This window comes from Fonsecaea nubica, assembly GCF_001646965.1.
Source record: "Fonsecaea nubica strain CBS 269.64 chromosome Unknown Scaff107, whole genome shotgun sequence".
In the NCBI taxonomy this organism is placed as follows: Eukaryota; Fungi; Ascomycota; class Eurotiomycetes; order Chaetothyriales; family Herpotrichiellaceae; genus Fonsecaea; species Fonsecaea nubica.
Genome location: NW_019173780.1, coordinates 15,220 through 35,747, shown reverse-complemented (window position 1 = coordinate 35,747; position 20,528 = coordinate 15,220). Strand labels below are relative to the sequence as shown.

General features: G+C 53.1%; 5 protein-coding genes across 5 annotated transcripts; 2 read left to right on the top strand and 3 right to left on the bottom strand.

The window, feature by feature from the left end:
• Positions 1-2,667: 2,667 nt before the first annotated feature.
• Positions 2,668-4,005, bottom strand: AYO20_10269 (hypothetical protein; the record flags this gene model as incomplete). The annotated part of the gene is made up of 2 exons (XM_022648527.1): positions 2,668-2,796; positions 2,851-4,005. The coding sequence occupies 2 exons, from the start codon at positions 4,003-4,005 to the stop codon at positions 2,668-2,670; spliced, it is 1,284 nt and encodes a 427-aa protein (XP_022495481.1).
• Positions 4,006-10,261: 6,256 nt separating this feature from the next.
• On the bottom strand, positions 10,262-11,131 carry AYO20_10268 (hypothetical protein; the record flags this gene model as incomplete). The annotated part of the gene is made up of 1 exon (XM_022648526.1): positions 10,262-11,131. The coding sequence occupies one exon, from the start codon at positions 11,129-11,131 to the stop codon at positions 10,262-10,264; it is 870 nt and encodes a 289-aa protein (XP_022495480.1).
• A 768-nt stretch (positions 11,132-11,899) lies between these two features.
• On the bottom strand, positions 11,900-14,504 carry AYO20_10267 (homoaconitase; the record flags this gene model as incomplete). The annotated part of the gene is made up of 6 exons (XM_022648525.1): positions 11,900-12,717; positions 12,781-12,859; positions 12,927-13,439; positions 13,502-13,814; positions 13,889-14,424; positions 14,490-14,504. The coding sequence occupies 6 exons, from the start codon at positions 14,502-14,504 to the stop codon at positions 11,900-11,902; spliced, it is 2,274 nt and encodes a 757-aa protein (XP_022495479.1).
• A 1,149-nt stretch (positions 14,505-15,653) lies between these two features.
• Positions 15,654-16,112, top strand: AYO20_10266 (hypothetical protein; the record flags this gene model as incomplete). Its single annotated transcript, XM_022648524.1, has 1 exon — positions 15,654-16,112. The coding sequence occupies one exon, from the start codon at positions 15,654-15,656 to the stop codon at positions 16,110-16,112; it is 459 nt and encodes a 152-aa protein (XP_022495478.1).
• Positions 16,113-18,703: 2,591 nt separating this feature from the next.
• On the top strand, positions 18,704-20,138 carry AYO20_10265 (hypothetical protein; the record flags this gene model as incomplete). The annotated part of the gene is made up of 2 exons (XM_022648523.1): positions 18,704-19,507; positions 19,563-20,138. 2 exons carry the CDS (start codon positions 18,704-18,706, stop codon positions 20,136-20,138), a joined length of 1,380 nt encoding a protein of 459 aa, XP_022495477.1.
• Positions 20,139-20,528: the final 390 nt, after the last annotated feature.

The window sequence follows — 20,528 nt, the reverse complement described above, 5'->3', positions numbered from 1 at the left end:
TGAGCCAGGTGCAATGCCGAGGAGCTTCCTCGATCATAAGAAAGCCCTGGTCTCCAGACCTCCACTGGACTGTAGGTAGTCTCAATGAGACTAGGAGGATGGCCTTGCAACCTTCAAGGTTCTCAACAGATGCACAGACGTGCCAAAGAGCAATCGTGGAACGTGTGCCGCCGACAAGTGCTTTCTAGGCCCAGCAGTTGATTTATGGAAATATTGGAGGGGAACAGGACAGGCTTTGAAGATTCGAGGATTCGGAGTCCATGAAAAGGGCGAATCTCGAAGGGACTGTAAGAGAACCAAAGACTGAAAGAACCGGCACGCAAAGACAAGTCAAACGATCCTAGCTAATCAGCTGGCGACAGATGGCAGAATATTGGCCTTTACAGGTGGTGGACGGGGTCTGGCCAGGGTGTCCTAGAGGCAGAGTATACCTAGATTTGTACGTTGCCTACCGGTTAAGAGGTTGGATGACCAATGGTGCAGGAAGGACATGCCCTACGAGACTATTTCTGCCGTGTGTAGATGCGGTCAAGGATAAGGCATCATGAAATCATTGGGGGAAGACGTCGAGAGAGCGGAGTCAGAAAGGGTGGCATCTGGGAACTTAGGCCGAACCTTGGGAGCAAGTCGAGGGTGAATGGAAGGCAAGACATGGCCAGCAGGGCGTTGGCAATGTGTCAAGATGTTGGGGAACTGATGGATTGGCGGAAGGGCCGGTTTGTGGCTGAAGCAGGACAAAGGCAGCAGAGCAAGCATCATGGCGTGACGCGAGAGAAGGATGGGTTGGAAACAAGGTTCGATCTGAGGTCGGAGAAGTCGATCTGCAAGATCGATATGTGGAGCTTTCAGGGTGGTACGAGGTAGCGCCGATCGATCGGGGAATACCTACAACAGATTGTTTCTGTCAGTTGGACAACCGGACCGTGTGAGGGAGGGTTGCAGGCGAAAACGTGGGTTTCCCGGGCGGGGACTGTGTTTTGCAAAACATGACCACCATGAGTTTGACGTACAAGACCGTATGGCGACCGCTGCAGAGGGAGTAAAGAGGGAGGGAATGAAGAGGTGATTTGCGCAGTCGTTCGCTTAACAGCTGCAAGGTAAACTTTGTGCTGGAGCAAATGACACAAGGACAAGCCCGCACTTAGCTGCATCCGGATGGCTGGGAACGAGCGTGGACATTGGATTCCGCCTTGCGTAAAATTGGGTTCGGAGGCATCGGTCTATGCATGGCCTTGCTGGATGTCATGATCATAGATGATTCTGTCTGTCTGCCGACTACGTGCGCGTGCGTGTGGTGTGGAGAGGGGAAGAGAGAGGTTGGGTGAGAAGGACGAGGGTCAAGGAGAGTGAGACTGCATACGTGCAGTACGTGTTGTATGTGTCTCTGTGTGGGTGTTTTGTGCAGCCATTTCCAGATTGAGATTATCTTTTTTTCCTCGCCCAGCTTCTAACGACCCGTAGCTCTTTCTGGAGGAGTAGGAAGCCTTCCTCGTGTCTGTTAACCGTTGAGATCGTGCAACCTTTTCATGGTGGGTATTGGTACCAGGCAGGTTAGGTCGAGGTGCGGAGGACTGCACAAATCGCTCTGGCTGTGTGACAGTGGATGAATTGCTCACTGCGCGGTTGGACGGTTCCTGGTTCCGGATAGGTTGTATTGCATTTGCTTCGGTGTCAAGGCTGTCAATTGGCACAGGATCAAGGGTTGTTGATTGGGCGCACAGCTGTGTTCTTGCGGGAGGAACAGATGAGTGACACGAAGAGAGTCCACTCTACAGCAAGTCCAGCAAGCCTAGGAAGCCCAGGTCTTTCGCCTAATAAGCCCAGGTAGCACCTACCTACCTAGTACGAAGTACCTACGTACATTACGCATCCGGCTGCTGGTGGGGCACGTGGGCACCGACTCCTCAGTGGCTCGGTACACGTGATTGCCTAGTGAGTGCTTCCCCACAATCTTGGAAAGGCTGAGAGAAACAGGCCCGCAAACGCCCCAAAGCGCCTTTTGGGGCGCAAAGCCGTGCTTCTGTCGGCGCCTCTTCCGCAAGCGAGGCTCGCGTCATTTGGCAAGCCACAGTCGCGTGGTCTACAGGGGTCTTCCCAGACACGAAACTTGACAGCGACGACCTCGTCCTCTGTACAAAAGGGAATGCGGAAGACATCGCAAAGTGGACACGCAAAGTGCTCTGGGCGGTGATACCATGTCATGGCCACAACCCCTGAGTGATGGGCATGCATAACGCTCCCAGGTTCATCCATTCCAACAGCCACCCAAACGTACCTATATTCATTAATGTTTTATTGATTCCGTCAGAAATTTCGGTGTCTCCCTGGTGCTCGGCTTGAGTCTGTCATGCTCACCACCACACGCCCTGCCAGAAAAAGAAAACCACTTTACCAGTATAGCCCTGTCCTGTCATGCCATTCCGCTGGGTATAATGAAACAACATGGTACATCGGAAATGCCCATTCCTGGCGATAAGAATCCGTCAAAATCCATCCATCTCGTTCCGCCTGTTGCTGGCATGCTGCCATCCATCAAGTCATAACCACAAAAACCACTGAATGAAAATAAATCCACAGGACAAGGGCCTCCCAGGATAATATATTGTACAGTCGCTCAAAGAAAGGATTAATATGCAATCAGTGAGGCCAGAGTTGGGTGCCCTGGTGTTAAGCTGCCGGCGCAGCTGCCGGGCTTTCATTGATGCCATCGCTTCCGGAGTCGGACTTGACACCATCCTCTCTGGCCGTAACGTCGGAGGGATTTCCAGTGCCGCAGCCTTTGACAAGGATATGTCGCTGTGACGCAAAAGTTAGTCTCATGTTAAATCAGACTCGATCAATCCAACTTACTTTCAGCGCATCTTTGCGAGAGAAGCTCTTGTCGCAGTGATTGCACGGAAAAGGCTTTACAGCAAGATGAATCCTCTTGTGTCTCTTCAGATCATGATTACGGTTGAAACTTTGCGGGCACTGATCGCACTTGAAAGGCCGGTCGTGTAGCGGTTGTTGTTGGGGTGTATTGCTCCGAGCCGGGCCATACATGCTGTGGGCATTTGCCGCATAGCCGCTATTGAAAGCCATGGGTAACATGTTGGCTTGCATATTGCCCACCATTGCCATCTGAGCACCTGGACTGTGGACGTTGGACATGATCGCACCAGGCATGGCAGGCAGTGAATATGAGGGCGGAGGAGGGCGCATAAAAGGAGCCTGGGACTGAGGCCCTTGATGGAGTGGCGGCGAAACTCGAGGAGCAGCAAGGGAATGATGGTGCGGACTTTGTGATACTGGTGCGGCTGCAAAATGGTACGCAGGATGTTGTTGAGCTGTAGTTGTCATGGTTGCGTACAAAGCGGGATTTGATACGGCTCTGCTGACCCCGTCGCCCGGCGTCACAGGGGATTGTTGGTTGGGTGGCTTCACACCGTTCGACAACGGCGATATGATGCTCTGTTGGGCTGTCTGGTGGACAGCGTTTGAGGGAGAAGAGAGCGGAACAGGGGCACCGTACGGCTGAACCGAATGGAGATCATAGGGTGGAGGGGGCAATGCAGAGCCTTCTCCGGCTGAAGGGGAGTTGGTGCTGTTCCTCAAGGCGCCTGGTATCGGTGAAAATACAGATCGGCCGGACACAAGAGATCCATTCTGCCAGGAAGGTGTGAAGCCCGTGTGGTATCCCGTGGGCGTGGTGCCTGTTCCGAATAGTGTTGGCGTATATGGTAGCACCGGGCCTGCTGCGCTGTTTGGAGTTGTCCCCGTGGGAATTGCAGATGAGGCAGCGCCGCTCTCCGAGGCTGAATTGGACGGGGGGGTCAAAAGGTTTCCCGGGTTGATGGGCGCAATAGCGTGCGACGTATTGATCCCTGAGAGAGGAGGGAATTTCTGACTTGATACCACAGAACTGAACTGGAGAGCATGGGGAGGCGGGAGGTCGAGATTGAAGGTGGTTTGCCTGCGCTGGCTTAGGCTGGAGGGTGTGGTGAGCCCATCGAGGGATGTCCCCATTGGAAGGGGAATTGCGACGGACGCCAGAGTGACTGCTGGGGAAGAGACTCAATGCGGGTTCCGCTGGATTTTTTGATTTAAGAGATATGAGAATCAACACTTCTGCAGAGTATGCTCCAGCAAGAAGTCAATGCTTCCCTTTCTTATCTTGTTCTCGGCGATATTGGCGACGGGTAGAAAAAGGAGATTGTGAGAAGACCAGACGGTAGTGTCTCTGGAATCAGTCAACGAAGGTGTGGCATGGATTGTGGCTATTCGGAGGGTCGATAAGTGAGATTCAACAGTGTTCTCGAGAGCAACCCAAAGTTTATGTGATTTATCTCAACAGTGCCTATACGCGATGCAGACTGGCAACTTTTGTAGAAGGGTTGGTAGTGGAGTATTCGTAGGTGAAGATCAGTTTCTTGGGTTGGGAACGCGGCTGGCTGGTGCGGCTTTCTCAGTGGTCGCGGGGCTTTTTATGATAAAATGGGCCTCTCTCTTCAGACAATCGAGGAAAAAGATCTGCACAGACTGAACCAAGCCCCGATAGTTGACGGTGCTCCTGCTGGATACTGCACGCGGATTTTTGGAAAAAGAAAATAGCACAGCTGGATTCGATACCTCGAGGGCCGGAGGTGACGATGGCGGGCGTGGAGGTAGGGTTATTTTCACACGCAGACAAGAGGATGGGAGGAGGATTTTGATCAACGAGGGCAGTTCGATTTCAAGAGTACTCGAGGTCGCGATCCTTTTGGTCGGGGCAACACATGGCGCTCTTAGCGGGCAGCTGGCGGCCGGCTGGCTGGACGGGCCTGTCGCCTTCGTCGCCTAAAAAGAAGAGAGCTGGTCAAAAACGGACAGCGGAGACAGGAGGTGCTAGGATGTGACGGGTATGGTCGCGATGGGTGCTGCTGTACGGACTGCAGACTTTGGACGGGTGGGGAGGAGTGTTTTCTGGCTCTTTAACGCTGTACGGGATAGGCTTGGATGTGGGCAACGACGGACAGACAGCTGATTGCTGATTGCCAGGACACACTGGCGTGAACGAAGGGGTGGAGCTAGCCATCTCTTCAGGACTTGTAGTGGTCATGCAGGCTGAGGAGAAGAGAGTTTTGGTCAGGGATGATGGTGGGCGGGAGACGGAAGAGGCTAAGAGTCGAGACAGGGAGGCAGGGGTCAAGAAAGCGAGGGAGATGGTGAACTGCGGTCTGAACGGAGGAACGTGTTTTAGGACGACGAGTCGGGATGGGCTTGACATGGGTCCCCGTCGGCTGGAGGTCTCAGTTTCTGGTGGTGATGGTGGATGGAGGTTGACGAGAAGGAGAAAAAAAGCACATAACAGTCTGGACCGAGCGCTGCGGCCAGAGTTTGATTCCCAAACGGGATCGCGAGAAATTGGATCCTGAGGCATTGCTATGCTGGAACAAGCTTAGCTCTGAGGGGGCATTGGGGTGGATTGGGAGTTGTGATGAATCTTCGAGGGTGGTGCCAGTGGAGAATTTCCTGACAGGTACCAGTAGACGGGAAGAGGAGGGGGGGTGAAGTTTGGGAAGTTGGAGGGGTGGGTTTTTGGTGTGCAGAATGCAGAGTGCATTGTGCAGGGCGCTTGCTTTGGGGGGACGGAGGGAGGTGCCTCAGTAGTGGCCTGAGGGACTTTGGGTATCTAGGTTGGTATTGAGAAACGGGCTGCAGCTCTTCATTTACTGAGATGCATGCCTAATTAGCTCTAGACGAGTGACGATGCTTCCCGGCTCGACTCTGTCCTCCAGGGAAGAAATACTTGGGTACTAGGTACCTACTAGGTACCTGACGGGTTACGGGTCAAGTACCGTACAGTCACCCCCCTCTTTTTCTTCTACCTGTAGGGCTTACCTGGACTTTTTCCTCATGACGGGCCTACAAGTCCGGAATACCTACCTACAATAGGTAGGGAGTAGGGAGCCTATCAAGCACCTACTTGTAGAGTTAGTTGAGATGCTTACCTAGTATCTGTCTAGTGTGCCTACTATTGTGTCACCCGGAGCACATGATGTTATTCCCAGTGACCAGCAGTCCCAGGTGCTCAAAGTGTCTTCCGAGTAATTAGGTACCTACCGAGTAACCATTATTCGCTTACACACACACACTCTCTCTCTGTCGACTAAGCATCCCTCGTGTTGTTTGTTCCAGGCTGCGTATCGACTCGTCCTGTTCCCGATGGTATCATTGAATTTCCCTGTCAGAATCATACAGCATTTCTTCTCCTCCAATTCCCTGAACCTTTCACATACCCCGTAGCCTCCCCCTTGTACGGAGGACTGTATTATTGACTCGTGTCCGGCGACCACTTGAGGTTGTCCAGTGTCCACCCTGTGTCAAATTTGGTTCTTTTCCCTTCCCCCATTATTTTTATCACTGTTTCAAGGAAAATCCTTTCCCGACGTGTCATCCCTACCCCCTGGTCGTTTGGCCCGCGATGGTCTGTGTGTTGTGGTCTTTATCTTGACGATGCTAACTGCGTCTTAGCTGGACAGGCCCCCATCGCAGGTAACCTTCCTACCTAGTACCCAGTACCCCGTACCTACGGTTCTTTTGCCAGCGACAGGCCATCGACTCGCACTTGTATCTAGTGGATGCTCCATGTTCCACCTTTCCTCTCTGTGCCAGGCACTATCTGCTCGTACGGGGCACAAAACAGGCGAGACACCAGAGCTATTCTCTTTACCGATCTTCAATGCCCAGCCAATCCTCGACCTTAACCCAGTCTGGCTTAGGGAACGTACAAGACAGGAAAAAGGAATAAACCTTTGGTACTGTTTGCTCGCCGTAAAGGACGTCACTTCACCAACCTTCACGGCGTTGCCGTTGATAGAAGGATGTTTCAGGGGTGTTCCCTTGTAACCAGGAGCCACAGCTGCCGAGACTCTCGATTCAACCAACAGTATGCCCGGATCTTTTCCGATATGGATTACTCCAAAGAATGGCCTTTCTGTCACTTCCCTCGTTCTCATCCGAGAGTGCGACTGGCTGCTGCAACCCCACCACCACAACTTGTGCTAGACATCACCTTGCTGGGGCCACATCGAATCAGCTCACGCTACACAATCACTGTCTGGATATGGGTGTGATATGCGGCGCCGACCTTCCTGGGGGTTGTCCCGTAGATGAGTTGCAAATCGTCTCTAGCTCTACAGAGCATGAGTACAGAGCCTGAGGCAAACTCCGCAGGCAGGACCTGTATATGCGCAAGAGACGTTTGCGGTTAAAGCTTCATCAGTGACCGCTTAACCCCACCACCACAATGGCTCTTGGCCGACTAACGAACAGTAACACGATCTTTAGCTCTGGACTAAGTCCTCGGCGCATGCATTGGTGCTGTCTCCTATTCGGCGGTTCCCTTTCAAGCGACCTGAAGTCTGGCAGCGGATCAAGCAATTTCCAGTGCCATGTGGCTGCCACCTCATTTTTGCGATTCCCCTAAAAGCGGTCGTTCACTGACAAGCGGACCGCCGAGCACGCTTGCAGGGTCTGTGCTTGTCCTTCACATGGATCCCGGATCCAATCCAGTTATACTCCACTCGCCTTCAGTCCATTCTGCTCTTTTCCTGGAAGTTCAGCCAGCCAGAATTGTGCTGCAGAAACAGCCACCGTGGAACTAGATGGCGCCAACCTGCGCTTTTGCTTCTTCAGCAGATCGATCTGTCCAGCGGCTTGGGGCTGCCATGCTTTTGACACATTTTATGCGAATGATGCAAACTGGACTCCTCAAACCTTCAAATGGAACTTTGGTGCCACCCGCGACCAGAGTGCGCCCTGCCGTTTTGCACAGTCAAACTTGGGGAATAAGATCATCACCCACTATTCCGTGGCAGGTCCCTCAAGATCGGCCCCTGTTGATCGCTGCTTTCGTCGACTATCACACCCATTTCGCACTTTCGTGGATCGAAGATAGACAATACGATACTCGGGCTTCAGCTTGGTCAGTCGCGTGGCCGAGCTCTCCATGCGATTCGCTATCAGACCAGACTTCAAGTAAGCGCTTTACGTCAAACCTGATCCCCTAAGGGCGAGGAGCAATTTCGGAGAGCTTGGCTTGTCACGAGGCAAACTAACGTGCCCGGGGTTTTCAGATGGGGACCTGTGGGCACTTGGTGAGCAGCAACTCCAGGGGATAACCAATGGTGGCGCTTCCTACGCGAACCGCTATACCGCTTGCGATACTTTCAAAAGGTGCCCCTGCAGATCGCGTCCTCGACCTCTTTGCTGACACCCGCTTGCCGGGGTTTCTGGGGCTGCTCCGCTTTCAACAGGCTCGTTGGGCTGATAGTGCGCCATTGGTTTGCCCTCGTAGAGTCTTCCGAAGGAAACTCCCTGGTACCATGGTATATAATTTTCCGTCCCTATACAGCCTTACTGACGTTTCGAAGTTAGATAGACCTCAGACCCATTGGGTGTCGCAGATTTTCAGCCTCCTACCCAACCTGGCTCAAAAATCTAGACCTCGCATCAAGCACCATGTCGGAAATTGTATCCTCCGACCTACATGAATACGAGCACAGTCCTTTGCCCCCTGGCGATACATAGCTGAACCAGCATATGGAGTCACGGACCTGACGATCTGCTGACCGCTTCTCGTGCTGTTTGCCGATTCTTGGTTCATTTTACGTGTTTGACTGGACCTTGAAAATCAATAGATCTCTGTATGTCCGGACGAGGAGTGGAGTCTAAGCATTCATCAGGGCCTTTTGCCTCGATGCGCCCACAGGCTTCCAGGGCTGAGGCGACTATCACTGGAGTCTTGCAATTTCGGCGTCTCTCTGCCAGAACTCAGAAACAATGGCATCAACGACGAGTACTTGGTGCATGTTTCGGGAATCTGCAGGTGGCATCACGAATAGCAACTCTCTCGCGGACTGGAGGAAAGTGGATCGGTTCCACGGCAAAAGCTGCCAGTATTGGGCATGGTATTGTCGAAGTGTCCGGCTCCTGGCACTGACGTGCTGGGCCTTTGTTTGTGCGGTCCCCTTTCCGAACTCTGGCTTGGCCTCTCGTGAAGCAATCCACGGGCTTTTAGACCCCAGGCCTCCATGGGGTGGAGCCGATAGTTCCATTCCCTATTGAGAAGATATACAAGTTCGAGGTACTCGTCTTCGATTAGCTCCGTTTCACCGCCCACCCAAAAGGGACGCTCAGTGTTTACTGAAATCTGTTGGCTAGGACAGCCTGATACCTCTTCTTCACGGTATGAGGTCGAGACATCGGATATAAAGTCGCGATCGTCGCGTCGCGTCTCTGCCACAAACCTTATCCCCCCCTGGAGTCCTCGGCAGCTTCTGAGACTAGCCTTAACTTTGCAGGGTTTTTGACGATATGGTGGGCTTCCGAAATAATGGCGCCCCCTTTTTCCTTTTGGACTTGGTGCCATTTCCCCGAACCGGCCTATCCGCACAGAAAAGTTGCCGGATGAGGAGGCGAGGATTTCCCTAGCATCCGGAGGAGCGCCACAGCCTCGAAGAGAATTGGCTCCAGCCTTTTGGGCCGCATCTCAGCCTTACAGCACTAACTGTCTGGCTGGCCTTGTCGGCGCTGAAGGGGTCCTGTGAGAGACGCCCAATATCCACAACCTTCGCTCGTTTGAGTGCCCGTCAAATTTCTTTTTCTCCCGCCTTGGCGATTGGAGTGGCGATGTTGTAAGGGCCTTGGGGTGCTTGCGGAAGTTTTCTGTACGGAGCAAACGGGCAGCTTAATAACTGACGAGGCGCTTTTCTTTGAGAGAGGAGAGAGGGCCCGTTGGCAGAAAGTGTAAGGTACACACACACCCACCAGCATTGAATTCTTCAGACGGTTTATAACGCGCCCGTTCTGCACTGTACCTATGGAGTACATTAGTCGTTTGCCCTTCCAAAGCATATTGTCCCCCGGGAGCGCTTCCCGTCGAAAGCCACTCACACGTCCGTGGCCGTTTGAAGACGAGGGTCTTTGCTCACCACTCTCGCGAGCCGTGTACCGTGCCGGATCTGGAGCCCTTGCTTTATCAAACAAGCTGCCAACTGGCGTGGACAGTGCGTCTTGCCTCCGTGGCATGTGCAGCTGGCATGAAATCCTCAGACACGTTTCCCCCTGTTGCAGGGTCTCCATGATGAGACATTATTGTTGAAATGTTACGTGGCTCTCTTCCCGCTGTTGCATGTTGAACCCACAAATCACCCAAGTTTGAGAGATTGATTTCAAAAACGGAAAACAAGGGGCGTCGCGTGCTGCCTGCCGCGTGCCCTCTGCCTCCTGATGATCATCATCATTCACCGGTTTCTTTCCAGATCAAGCAGCGGTGGATTCCCCGACCGGCAACGTGACCGGCGGCGTTGGACGTGGCTTGGTCGGCTTGGACGAAGCAGAGGTCAGAGGACTGGCTCAGCACCTCCTCCAGAGCGCGAAAGGCGCCGGGCCCCAGGTCCAGGGCGAAGCGGATTTCCTTGACGTGCCGCGGCATGCGCATCACGTAGATGTAAGGATCCAGCGACTCCTTCCAGTCACTCTCGACCATGGTCCTTCGCAGGTCCTGCAAGGCGGTCTGGTAGTCTCCGTCGGGGAAGTCGAAGGAGAAGTGCCGATCCCAGACGTTGAGGTCGAGGACCAGGCGTGGTTTGGCCTGGCCGTGGGGGATGGAGGCCATGAAGTCCTTGAGGTAAGGGATGGCGGCCAGCAAGATGTGGGATGCAGCTTCGATGACGATGAGCTCGAGGCCCGGACAGTGTCGGTCCAAGGTCCTCCAGAAGGACGTGGCGTACGAGCTGTTCAGCCAGGCGTTGCGGTAGACGCGCAGCGTCTTGATCGACGCCAGGGCAATGGCGCCGAGGTGACAAAACGTCTGGATGTCCTTGTCGAAGCGGAACGAGTTGGCGCCGTACGCGAACTGCAGCGCGTCGCGCGAGATGGCCTTGTTCACGCGAAACAGCGCCGTGTGAAAGGTCGGCTCGTGCGGCGTCTCCCTCGCCTCGTCCGAGAGTGGCCATGTCGCCCACTTCGTGTAGAAGTCGTGGAAGCCCAGTGTGATGGGGTTGGGTTTGTGACAGAAGAGATACGCATAGATCTGATGTCGAACCTCGGTGGGGAGGTCAAGTAGACCTAGTCGCTTTCGAGGCTGACCACCGCTCATGCCATTCATGACTGGAGTTTGTCTGGTGGATGACCTCTGGTAGAAGGAGGAGGGTTGTTTGTTTTTGGGAGTCTCTCTCCCTGAGCATGTCAGGACCAATCCGCAAGCAAACAGACAATCTGTCAACAGCGGCAGCAAGATAGAAAAAAAGAAAACAATAGTGGCGTTGGGTTTGCCCTCGCTTATTTGATGACGGATGGGCCTCCCAATGCACGCTACCGTGATATCTCTTTTTGGACCACGTGGTTGCGGATTTGTGATCTGGGCCAAACCACCTCGTCGGGATCAGAGTCAGCGTTCACTCCTCAAGGGAACGATTACTGTTGTGTCGTATGTGAAAGCTGGAGGAGTCGGGAACTGGAGAACTGGAGACGTCGGTAAGGCTGCCAAGAGGAGGAGGTAATATGACGGTCTGCCAGATGCTGCTTCTGGGATGCGCGTGACGCCGCCCTGTGCTCAGCCCCAGCACCCCGGTTCACGTGGGCGCTTTGGGCAATGACTGGTTCGTAATACAAGTAGCTGATTGGTTCCAAGGCTTATGGTCACCTGACTTATGAATGGCGTCAAATCCCTTAAAGTCATGTGACTATGTAACTGCGCTGCGCCCTCAACCCTCAGCCTTGTGCCTTGCCGGTCCTCATAGTCTCTTCGTCAACAATTGCTTTTATCATTTGGTTCCCTGCCATATACAAAGGTCACATGCGCATGTCGCATCTATCTATCGAGATTGGACACCAAGTCTAATCCAACCTCATTGTCTCTGCAAAGTGCCGTCTATCAGGAAGCCTTCGCAAGCTCAGCCTTGATCCATCCTACCAACCCCCCCTTTGCCACAATCTCCTGAAGATTCTCGGGAAATTCTCCAACCTTCTGCTCCCACCGTTCCCCATTTTCTCCTTCCTGTACCTCAATCGTGCTCCGGGAGATATCCCATGTCAGGGTCCAGCCTGTACGCCTGGTAGGCACCTTTTCTGGGAAGACAGTTCGAAGACGCTCCACCAAACGTGGCAGTTCTAGACACGGCAGTGCATTATTAATGCCGTTCCGGACAAAAATGTTGGAGAAGCTGCCTGCCACAACAAGTGGGATGTGCCTGGCCAGAAGAGCTGTTGCGGCTTGCTCTCTCGACGAGCCAGTTCCAAAATTGAACCCTGAGACGAGGATATCGTTGGGCTTTACGATCGACCTGAACTCTGGGTCATAATTCTCCATGCAGACTTTTGCCATGTCTTCCGTCGTCATGTCGTCTTGATAGGTATATTTGCCCGCATATATGTTGTCGGTGTCAAGATTGTCAGCATCGGCGAAGAGGATTTCACCGCTTATCTTGGCTGGGAAGCCTGGGAGGATCTTCGTGACTGCTTGGGCATCATCGTCGCCGACTTGAGCAGTCGTCTGAACCCTGTCGATTAGAGACTCGAGCTGCTCAAGGGCATTGTCGAGCTCGTTTTCGATTGTTGCAGGTTTTCCGGTGCCGTAACCGTGCTGTACGCCGCTATAGTTCTCCGGCACCTCGTACACACCAGGACCTGAAAGAACGCCGTTCAGGACGCTGGCGGCCACGACTTCGGGGCTGCTCAGGTATGCATGGGCCACTTCTCGCCGTCAGTCCTCTGATATGCCACAAACACAATTGAAATAGTAAGAGGAGAACTCACGTCTTGATCCAAGCCGGCCCTTGAAATTGCGGTTGGATGCAGAAACTCCCACCTCGCCATCCTCTAGCAGACCCGTGCCCTGTGTATCATTGGAGTTTAGCATCAATTTCACACAAAATTCCACAAGGGGAGCAGCGACTACTTACCAGTCCGATACACGGGCCACATGAGGGTGGGAGCACGGTGGCTCCAGCCTCAACCAAGGTCTGCCAGCTACCTTCATCCTCGGCAATAGCCTGCTCTCTGGCTGAAGCTGCTGCAATGTATAGCTTAACGCCGTCTGCAATTTTGGGAATCTTGCCGCCATTTGACTTAGCGGCAGCTTGAAATACGTTGGCTGCAGCCTTCAGATCCGAGCTTCGCGAGTTGGTGCAGCTTACGATGTATCCCTTGTCTACCTTGATGTTTTGTTTAGCGAGGTCATGCAGGGGTGTCGAGATTTTGACCGAGTTAGGTCCCGAGATGTAAGGCGACAGAGTAGAGAGGTCAAGGTAGAGTTTCTTTGCATAATGCGCTCCGGGATCAGATCGAAGAGGGTTGGCAAATAGTTCGTCAACCATTTCGTGTGTAATTCGTTGTCGAGTCGTCCGATCTGGGAACATTGCTGCCTCTGTAGCCTTGTATCGGAGCCAACGTTCAAGTGTCGTGTCCATCGGAAACTATACGAAGACGAATTAGACGGGCTCAGAAGTGCAGACTGTAAGTCAAACAGGTGCCATACCATTGCAGATGTTGCAGACCACTCAGTCGACATATTGCTGATTGTCAGACGGTCGTCCATGGGAATACTAGCCATGGTTTCCTCCGATCCCACAAATTCAACGCTGTGGTTCAGCACATCCAGTGGGAAGAGCCCACAAAGCGCAATGATAACATCCTTCCCGCGGACACCTGGGGGTAGTGTGCCGAGAAGATTCACTTGCACGACCGGGGGACACTGGAACCAACTCTTCCCAGTAGCGAATATTCCGGCGGCGTCGGTCCTGACCAAGGCAACTCCCAAGCTTGCCAGAGCTCCGTACATGTTGCTGTGGCTGTCAGATCCAACGCATAGGGTTCCTGGCCAAACGAAAAGCTCTTCAACCTACACATCCGTTAGCAAACTAACGATTCCTGGTATGAATTCGAGGCGGAGAAACTTGCCATGATTTGGTGGCCGATCCCATGACCTGCACCGAAAAAGTTGACGCCATGCTTTTTGCCAAACTCCTGTATCTGCTTGTACTTTTTCAAGTTACTGGGGCTCGTGTTCTGTACATCGTGATCAAGCGCAAAGACCAGCTGAGAAGGATCCTTGATCTTGGTGGCACCTGTGGACATGAATCTCATGGCCACAGGCCAGGTATTATCGTGTGTGAGGCATCTGTGAGGTCGAATCTGAACGTAGTCGCCGCTTCGGACAACCTTGCCCTTCGGAAGATCGACCGAATAGCGTTGAAGGATCTTCTCCGTCAGCGTTTGTGGGGATGTCACATTCTTCTCGGGTGCGATGTTGGGCAGCGGAGGCTCTTGGAAGTTCGTATGTAAGGCGGAGGCAGCTGTTGAGGAATAGCGACACGCGGGCTGGTTGTATCGGGAACGCTTAAGGCTTCGACGAGGGCTCGCGCGAATGAGCGATCGAGCCAACGGGTCGGCAACGACGACCTGTATGAGGGAGATCAGTGTCTGCCAGATGTAGAACCTTTTATAACTAATAAGATATCACCTACCGCTCTATAAAACATGGTACGCCTAGCGCAGAGCGCAGCCCGCTGGCGATGACCAGTGTTGTAGATAAAAATCCGAAAGGAGTAATCAAATGAAATAAAAGATGTTAAAAATGCAAGTAATAACCAAGGTCCCTCCGCAGTCATGCAGGGTGGGTTTAAAGCGGCGGGGCAGGTGGGCGTTGCCGTGAGGCTCGGCATCAATTTTTCTACTCGGTATACCTTGCCCGGAGCCGCTTGGTCGCCACACACTACCCGAGTTTGACACTAAGGATTCGACAGAGTACATAGCTCTAATCAAGTCGCCAGCAATAATATCAGTGCCGGATGGTGTGAGCTTTGCCCCGACTACGTCCTTGACTGCTCTGACGCCCATCTATTGTGTCTTTCGTCCTTCCTTGGATTTGCCGACCGCGAGCATCAAGTGTACGAGGGATTCTGTGTTGCACTGGATGATGCCCGGGGGACAGAGTTATTGAGGGTACTTCGCTTCAAGAAATTCTGCACCAGGGCCGTGATCCTCAGCACGCAAAAGGGGAGCTTCTAGTAGCAGCCAAAGGGAGGTTAAATGAAACCGAGAAAGGAAAGGCTGAGGGTCAGACTTGGAGAAAGCTCAGGAGGATCGTTTACAAGTGGTACCTAGGTACTCATCGTGTCGGCTGTGCTTGTCCCAATTCGGAGACAGTCGACAGCCCATCACGTGTTGGACGGGAGGTAATGACGTAGCACTTCTACTCTCCGCAGTCCATTTCGTTGTCTCGCGCGAACCTGAGGACCGCAACCTTCCGAATCGTGTTTGATCGTTATCCCAGTGTCCACCTATTGCAGCCGAGTAGAGAGTGAGCAAGCAAGCTTCGAACCACTCCTCAAAACAAGGGTTTCGTCCTTCTTCTTCACTTACTTCCATTCAACAAGCACTCCATACCAACTACATAGCTTTCTCCCCGCTCATTCCTGAGCTCCAGAACCAGCTCGCACGATATCGCATGTGGCAGCCCAAGCCCATGAAAGCTTTTGTATCCAACATGTTTCGCATGGTATGTTCAGAGTCCGATGATAATTACTACTGCACCTATATACACCCAGTTCTTTCCCTCCCCTCTGATCAAAGCAACCCCTCCGAACACTCTGAGATTGTCAACGCATCAGGGAAAGAGAGGTAAATAAATGATTCGACCTAATCTAACCATTTATATCGTCTCGAACCACCAGGCCAAGACCCTCGATGTGATTACCCTGTTCCACAAGCCCTCCCTCCCCGCGAGCGTGCGGGCGCAGACACTCCTGAAACAGGCCTCCGCGCAAGCCGCCCAGACCGCGACCGAAGACCAGGCCTCGGACCACTCGCACCAGAACAAAACCGTGACCCGAGACCCGTTCGAGCTGGAAATCACCGAGCAGCCGCCCACGCCGGACCAGCTGAAGAGCATCTTCGAGTACGTCGGCTCAGGTCGTGCCGCGGACCTGGTCAAGGGCGCCGCCAGTGAGAGTGATGCCCTGAGGAAGGTCAAGCAGGATGGGAGCCTGTTCACGCGCCCTGTCGTCGTGGATTGGAGTACCGGGAAGGCCGTCATCGGGGATAAGGACAGCGAGATCTTGAAGCTGTTGAAGGCTGAGCAAAAGTGAGGAAAGGGGAGTGGTGGTCGATGACTGATGTCAAACGCCAGTCGTGGAGGAGACAAAAACTACGAGCTGCCGCCGGGAAGTTGAGCAAAGTCGAGTGATGGCGGTTATGGGACCACGGGGACTATACAGGAAAACCTTCGAATCACAATTGGAAGTGGCCGACGAATACGGTTTGTCCTAGTGCTGTTGATAAAGCTCAATGGAGAGAAGGTTGGTGCAGCGGTGGTCGTTGCTATTGTTGATCCATGGACACAAGTGGCTTGCCTTCTCGACCTCTTCAAAAGTTCAATGGGTAGTTGCCTTGATGGGATATGATTTTGACACGATGGTTACGATTTCAGATCTCCTTCTGGTCCCCGGATGCCCCTGGCTGCGAGCACTCAATCTTAAGCTGGAGTGAAGGACTGAGATGAAGATCTGAGTGAAGATGATTTCGTGTTCCCGAATGCCTGACTCGCCTCGCACTGGCTCTGTTTACTAGGCTTGTGTAAGAGATGTGGAACCTCCCCGGACGCCAGGTCCTTTCCTGTCCCTCGCACACCGAGTTGACGCTCCGACAGTCAGGCATGTCGCTGTAGTAGAGATCTCGGTTTCTAACCGCTGCAAAGCGCGTCCCAGAGTCGTTTCGTTGGCATTGATGGTTGGCGCAACGCACACACACCTAGTTTAACCCATTCTCCTGCACATCAATATTCCGTCCTGACCCCCCTGCGCCATGGCCACGCAATCTTTACCAGAATGTTCACGAGCTAGGTCAGTTTGAAATATCGGATTGCTGCTCTGATCCACCCAGTTGGGACGCAATTACAAGGTCAAGAACCCATTCGTATACCTCTTCCAAATTGGACTTCCTTCCCCTGGTCTTGTCTTTGGATGGTTTGAGATTGCAGACGCTTCTGTTGTGATATTGCACGTCAGCGTCCTCCTGTCATATCTCCGCACTTGAATCCAGCGCCGAGCTGTTCCACAGAGACGGGACGGAATCACAACGTCATGTAAGCCCCTGAGTTCAGCGCGTAGGTCAGCCTGTTCTCAGATGTGGCCAAGGAGACAGAGACAACCCAGCCAACATCACAATATCAAATCAAGAGGTCGGGGTTGAGACCTTGGCACCAAGGAAGGCTGTGCAGAGAAAGGAGATCCACCCCCAGCTTGATGTTCAGCCTGGCAACGAACACACAACTGCCTCCCTCCTTGTAGGTAAGAATCCGGACAGAATTGACGGTAAGTCTAGGTCCGCAGGCTGCTGGTGTCCTCATGTAAGGTACGACAGTCCGATTCGCGTTCGGTGCTGGCTGCGAGACGGAGAGCAGCCGGGAGAATGTCTGGTGGCTTCGCCTCCTCAGGGCTCTGCGGTCTTGAATCTCTTGGGTCTATTGGCGCTCGTGACACATCCCCTACATGGACATTGAGACATGGCCCGAAAAAAGTCTGCGATCTGGGCATCCAAGACTCTAATCAAGGGGTAAACATGATGAATCCGTATGGCTGTTTCGGAGTGTAAGGAACATGGGAAAGGGGATAGAAACAAGAAGCACGAGGGGATGTAGGCTTCGTCAAAGAAGTGGGATTTCTGAGGATCTCGCGGAGTCAACCAAGGCCGATAGCCTGGAAGAGGCCTTGTGAGCAACGGTGGTGACGTGTACCAGGAGGTAAGGAGCCATAATTGCTATCTGGGCACGACGCTCGGCGGCTGGGCAATAGAGGCGGGATGGCGAGGGAGTGGTGGAGCGAGAGATAGCTGGAAAAGGCAGGCTTCAGCTGCAGCATATGCTGTATGGAGCGATCGAGTGCGAGGTAGCGGCAATGAGTGAGTTATTCATGGTGTGAGAGACGGACAATGTGAACAATTGGAGAGGCTGGGAGTTGGTGTTTTACGCACTTTGGGTAAAGGCAGACGCACAAGGTGCGTATCTAGCTGCATTCCAGAGAACTGGGTTGAGGCATTCCTGTCAAGGGGGCCCCGCCAAGTCCCTCCAGCCCAGGCGTCATAGCCGCCAAGTTGCATACCTAAGGTACCGATGAACTCACCTGGGAGCCTGGAGACCACCCCAAGCTTCCGCCACGTCCCGGCTATGGTCGCGGCGTTGGGGGGGAGGCTGTCCTTGGGGCGTCGCAAGTCACGCAACGTGCATTCCCGAGATGCAAGACAAGACAAGGAACAACCGGACACAGGAATCAAAGAAAATCCACTCCACCCTGGTGACTATGTTATCCTTCGTGCATCTCCTCTGTCCTGCAAGTTCTTTCTCCGGTACCTGACAAACTGACCAAAATTGTTCTGTACAATAGACTCGCTCTCCTACTCTCCCTTGCTCACCAAACCAACCTGTCACTCGCTATTCTGCTCCACCTTTTAACGGCTGCCCGCCTCGTCATCTGCGGATCTGGGATCTGCGGCAAGGATCAAGATCGCCCCCACGTCAACCAACCGAACCAATCCAACAGAGCGGCATCAATCACGTCTCGTATAGAAGAACAAATAGTTTTCCTGGTGATTCTTTGGCGATAAGGCGCAAGAGAGCTGTTCCTCCCTCAATTTCACTGCCTGCGCAAATTCCCTCGCGTCTCACAGCATCTCTCACATCACAATGAAACCCTTTCGAAGAAGACAATACCTGCATGTGGCGTTATCAGCGATACTAGTGACGCAAAGTGCCCTCGCGATAGAGCTTGACATCACCAGTACCGACTCAGTCAAAGCCGCCGCGAAAATTGTTGCGAATGAAATGGTGTCGTATTACACTGGATACCGACCTGGAGATGTCCCTGGAAATCTTCCTGCTCCATACTACTGGTGGGAAGCTGGTGCAATGTTTGGAGCACTCATAGACTACTGGTACTTCACCGGTGACGACTCATTCAATGAGATCACCACCCAAGCCATGCTCCATCAAGTTGGCCCTGACCAAGATTTCATGCCACCCAACCAGACCAAGACTGAAGGGAACGACGACCAAGCCTTCTGGGGAATGGCCGCTCTCTCTGCGGCAGAGAACGTCTTTCCCAATCCTCCAGAAGACCAGCCACAATGGCTGGCTCTTGCTCAGGCCGTTTTTAACACGCAGGCAGCGCGATGGGACACGAGCTCGTGTGGAGGTGGACTGAAGTGGCAGATTTTTTCGTTCAATGGCGGGTACAATTATAAGAACACCATTTCCAACGGATGCTTTTTCAACATGGGTGCTCGCCTCGCGGTCTACACCGGAAACCAGACGTATGCCGATTGGGCAGATCGCATGTGGGACTGGGTTTCAGCAGTTGGGTTGCGAGACGGGGAGTACAACTTTTTCGATGGGAGTGATGACACTCTCAACTGCACCCAACTTGATCATATCCAATGGACATACAACGCCGGCACGTTTCTGGTTGGGGCAGCCAACATGTACAACTTCGTAAGTCGACCTTCCACGGTCATTCGATCTGTCTTACTGACCTTTTTCAACACAGACAGGAGGCAGTCCGGTTTGGGAGGAAAGGATAAATGGGATCATCGGAAGGCTAAACGTCTTCCTGCACGACAATATTCTGAAGGAAGTTGCATGTGAAGGCGTCAATCCCGACGGGTCCGATACCTGTAATATCGATCAGCGCTCGTTCAAGGCTTACCTGGCTCGATGGATGGCAGCAACCATGGTCAGAGCGCCCTTCACGTATCCTCTCTTGAAACCGATCTTGGAAACAACGGCTGCAGCTGCGGCTTCAACCTGCACAGGAGGCATCAATGGCACTTCATGTGGAATGAAATGGTGGGTCGGCCAATTCGATGGCAGTACTGGGGTTGGTGAACAAATGTCAGCCCTGGAAGTCATTCAATCCAATCTGGTCACCCAGGTTGCTGGTCCCGTCACTCAAGACTCCGGTGGAACCAGTAAGGGAGATCCCAATGCTGGCACAACAAGCCCCATTGGTCCAGAGGATCTGAACCAAGAGAAGGTTACCACGGCGGATAAGGCTGGCGCCGCGATCTTGACTATTATGTTGATTTTCTTCATTGTGGGAGGCGCCTGGTGGATTGTTCTTTAGACCTCAGATTGTTGTGTTCGACACGATCAGCATTGCTTGCGAAAGCTAGACAGCGGAGGACATACGCTATGATTTGGCGAATTGCATCATCACGGCGTTGCGCTGCCTGCGATTGGCGGCTGTGGATTTGTTTGTCTAGCAAGGATGGTTAGATGCTTGGGGCATACTGGAGAATGTTTGCAGCCCCGAGCTGAAGAGGCGTCTTAGGGAAGCTGGTATTCCCTCTCATGAGAAAGAATTTGCCGACGCCTAGGGAGGAGTTGGTGCTCCAGCATCCGGCATTGGGCGTTCGGGGAACAGCATCGATCCATCCAAATCTGCGCAAATCTCATGCGAGCGCGGGTAACTGGGGCTTTCAACGTATTGTTTGCAGAATTTTGTACAGATGGC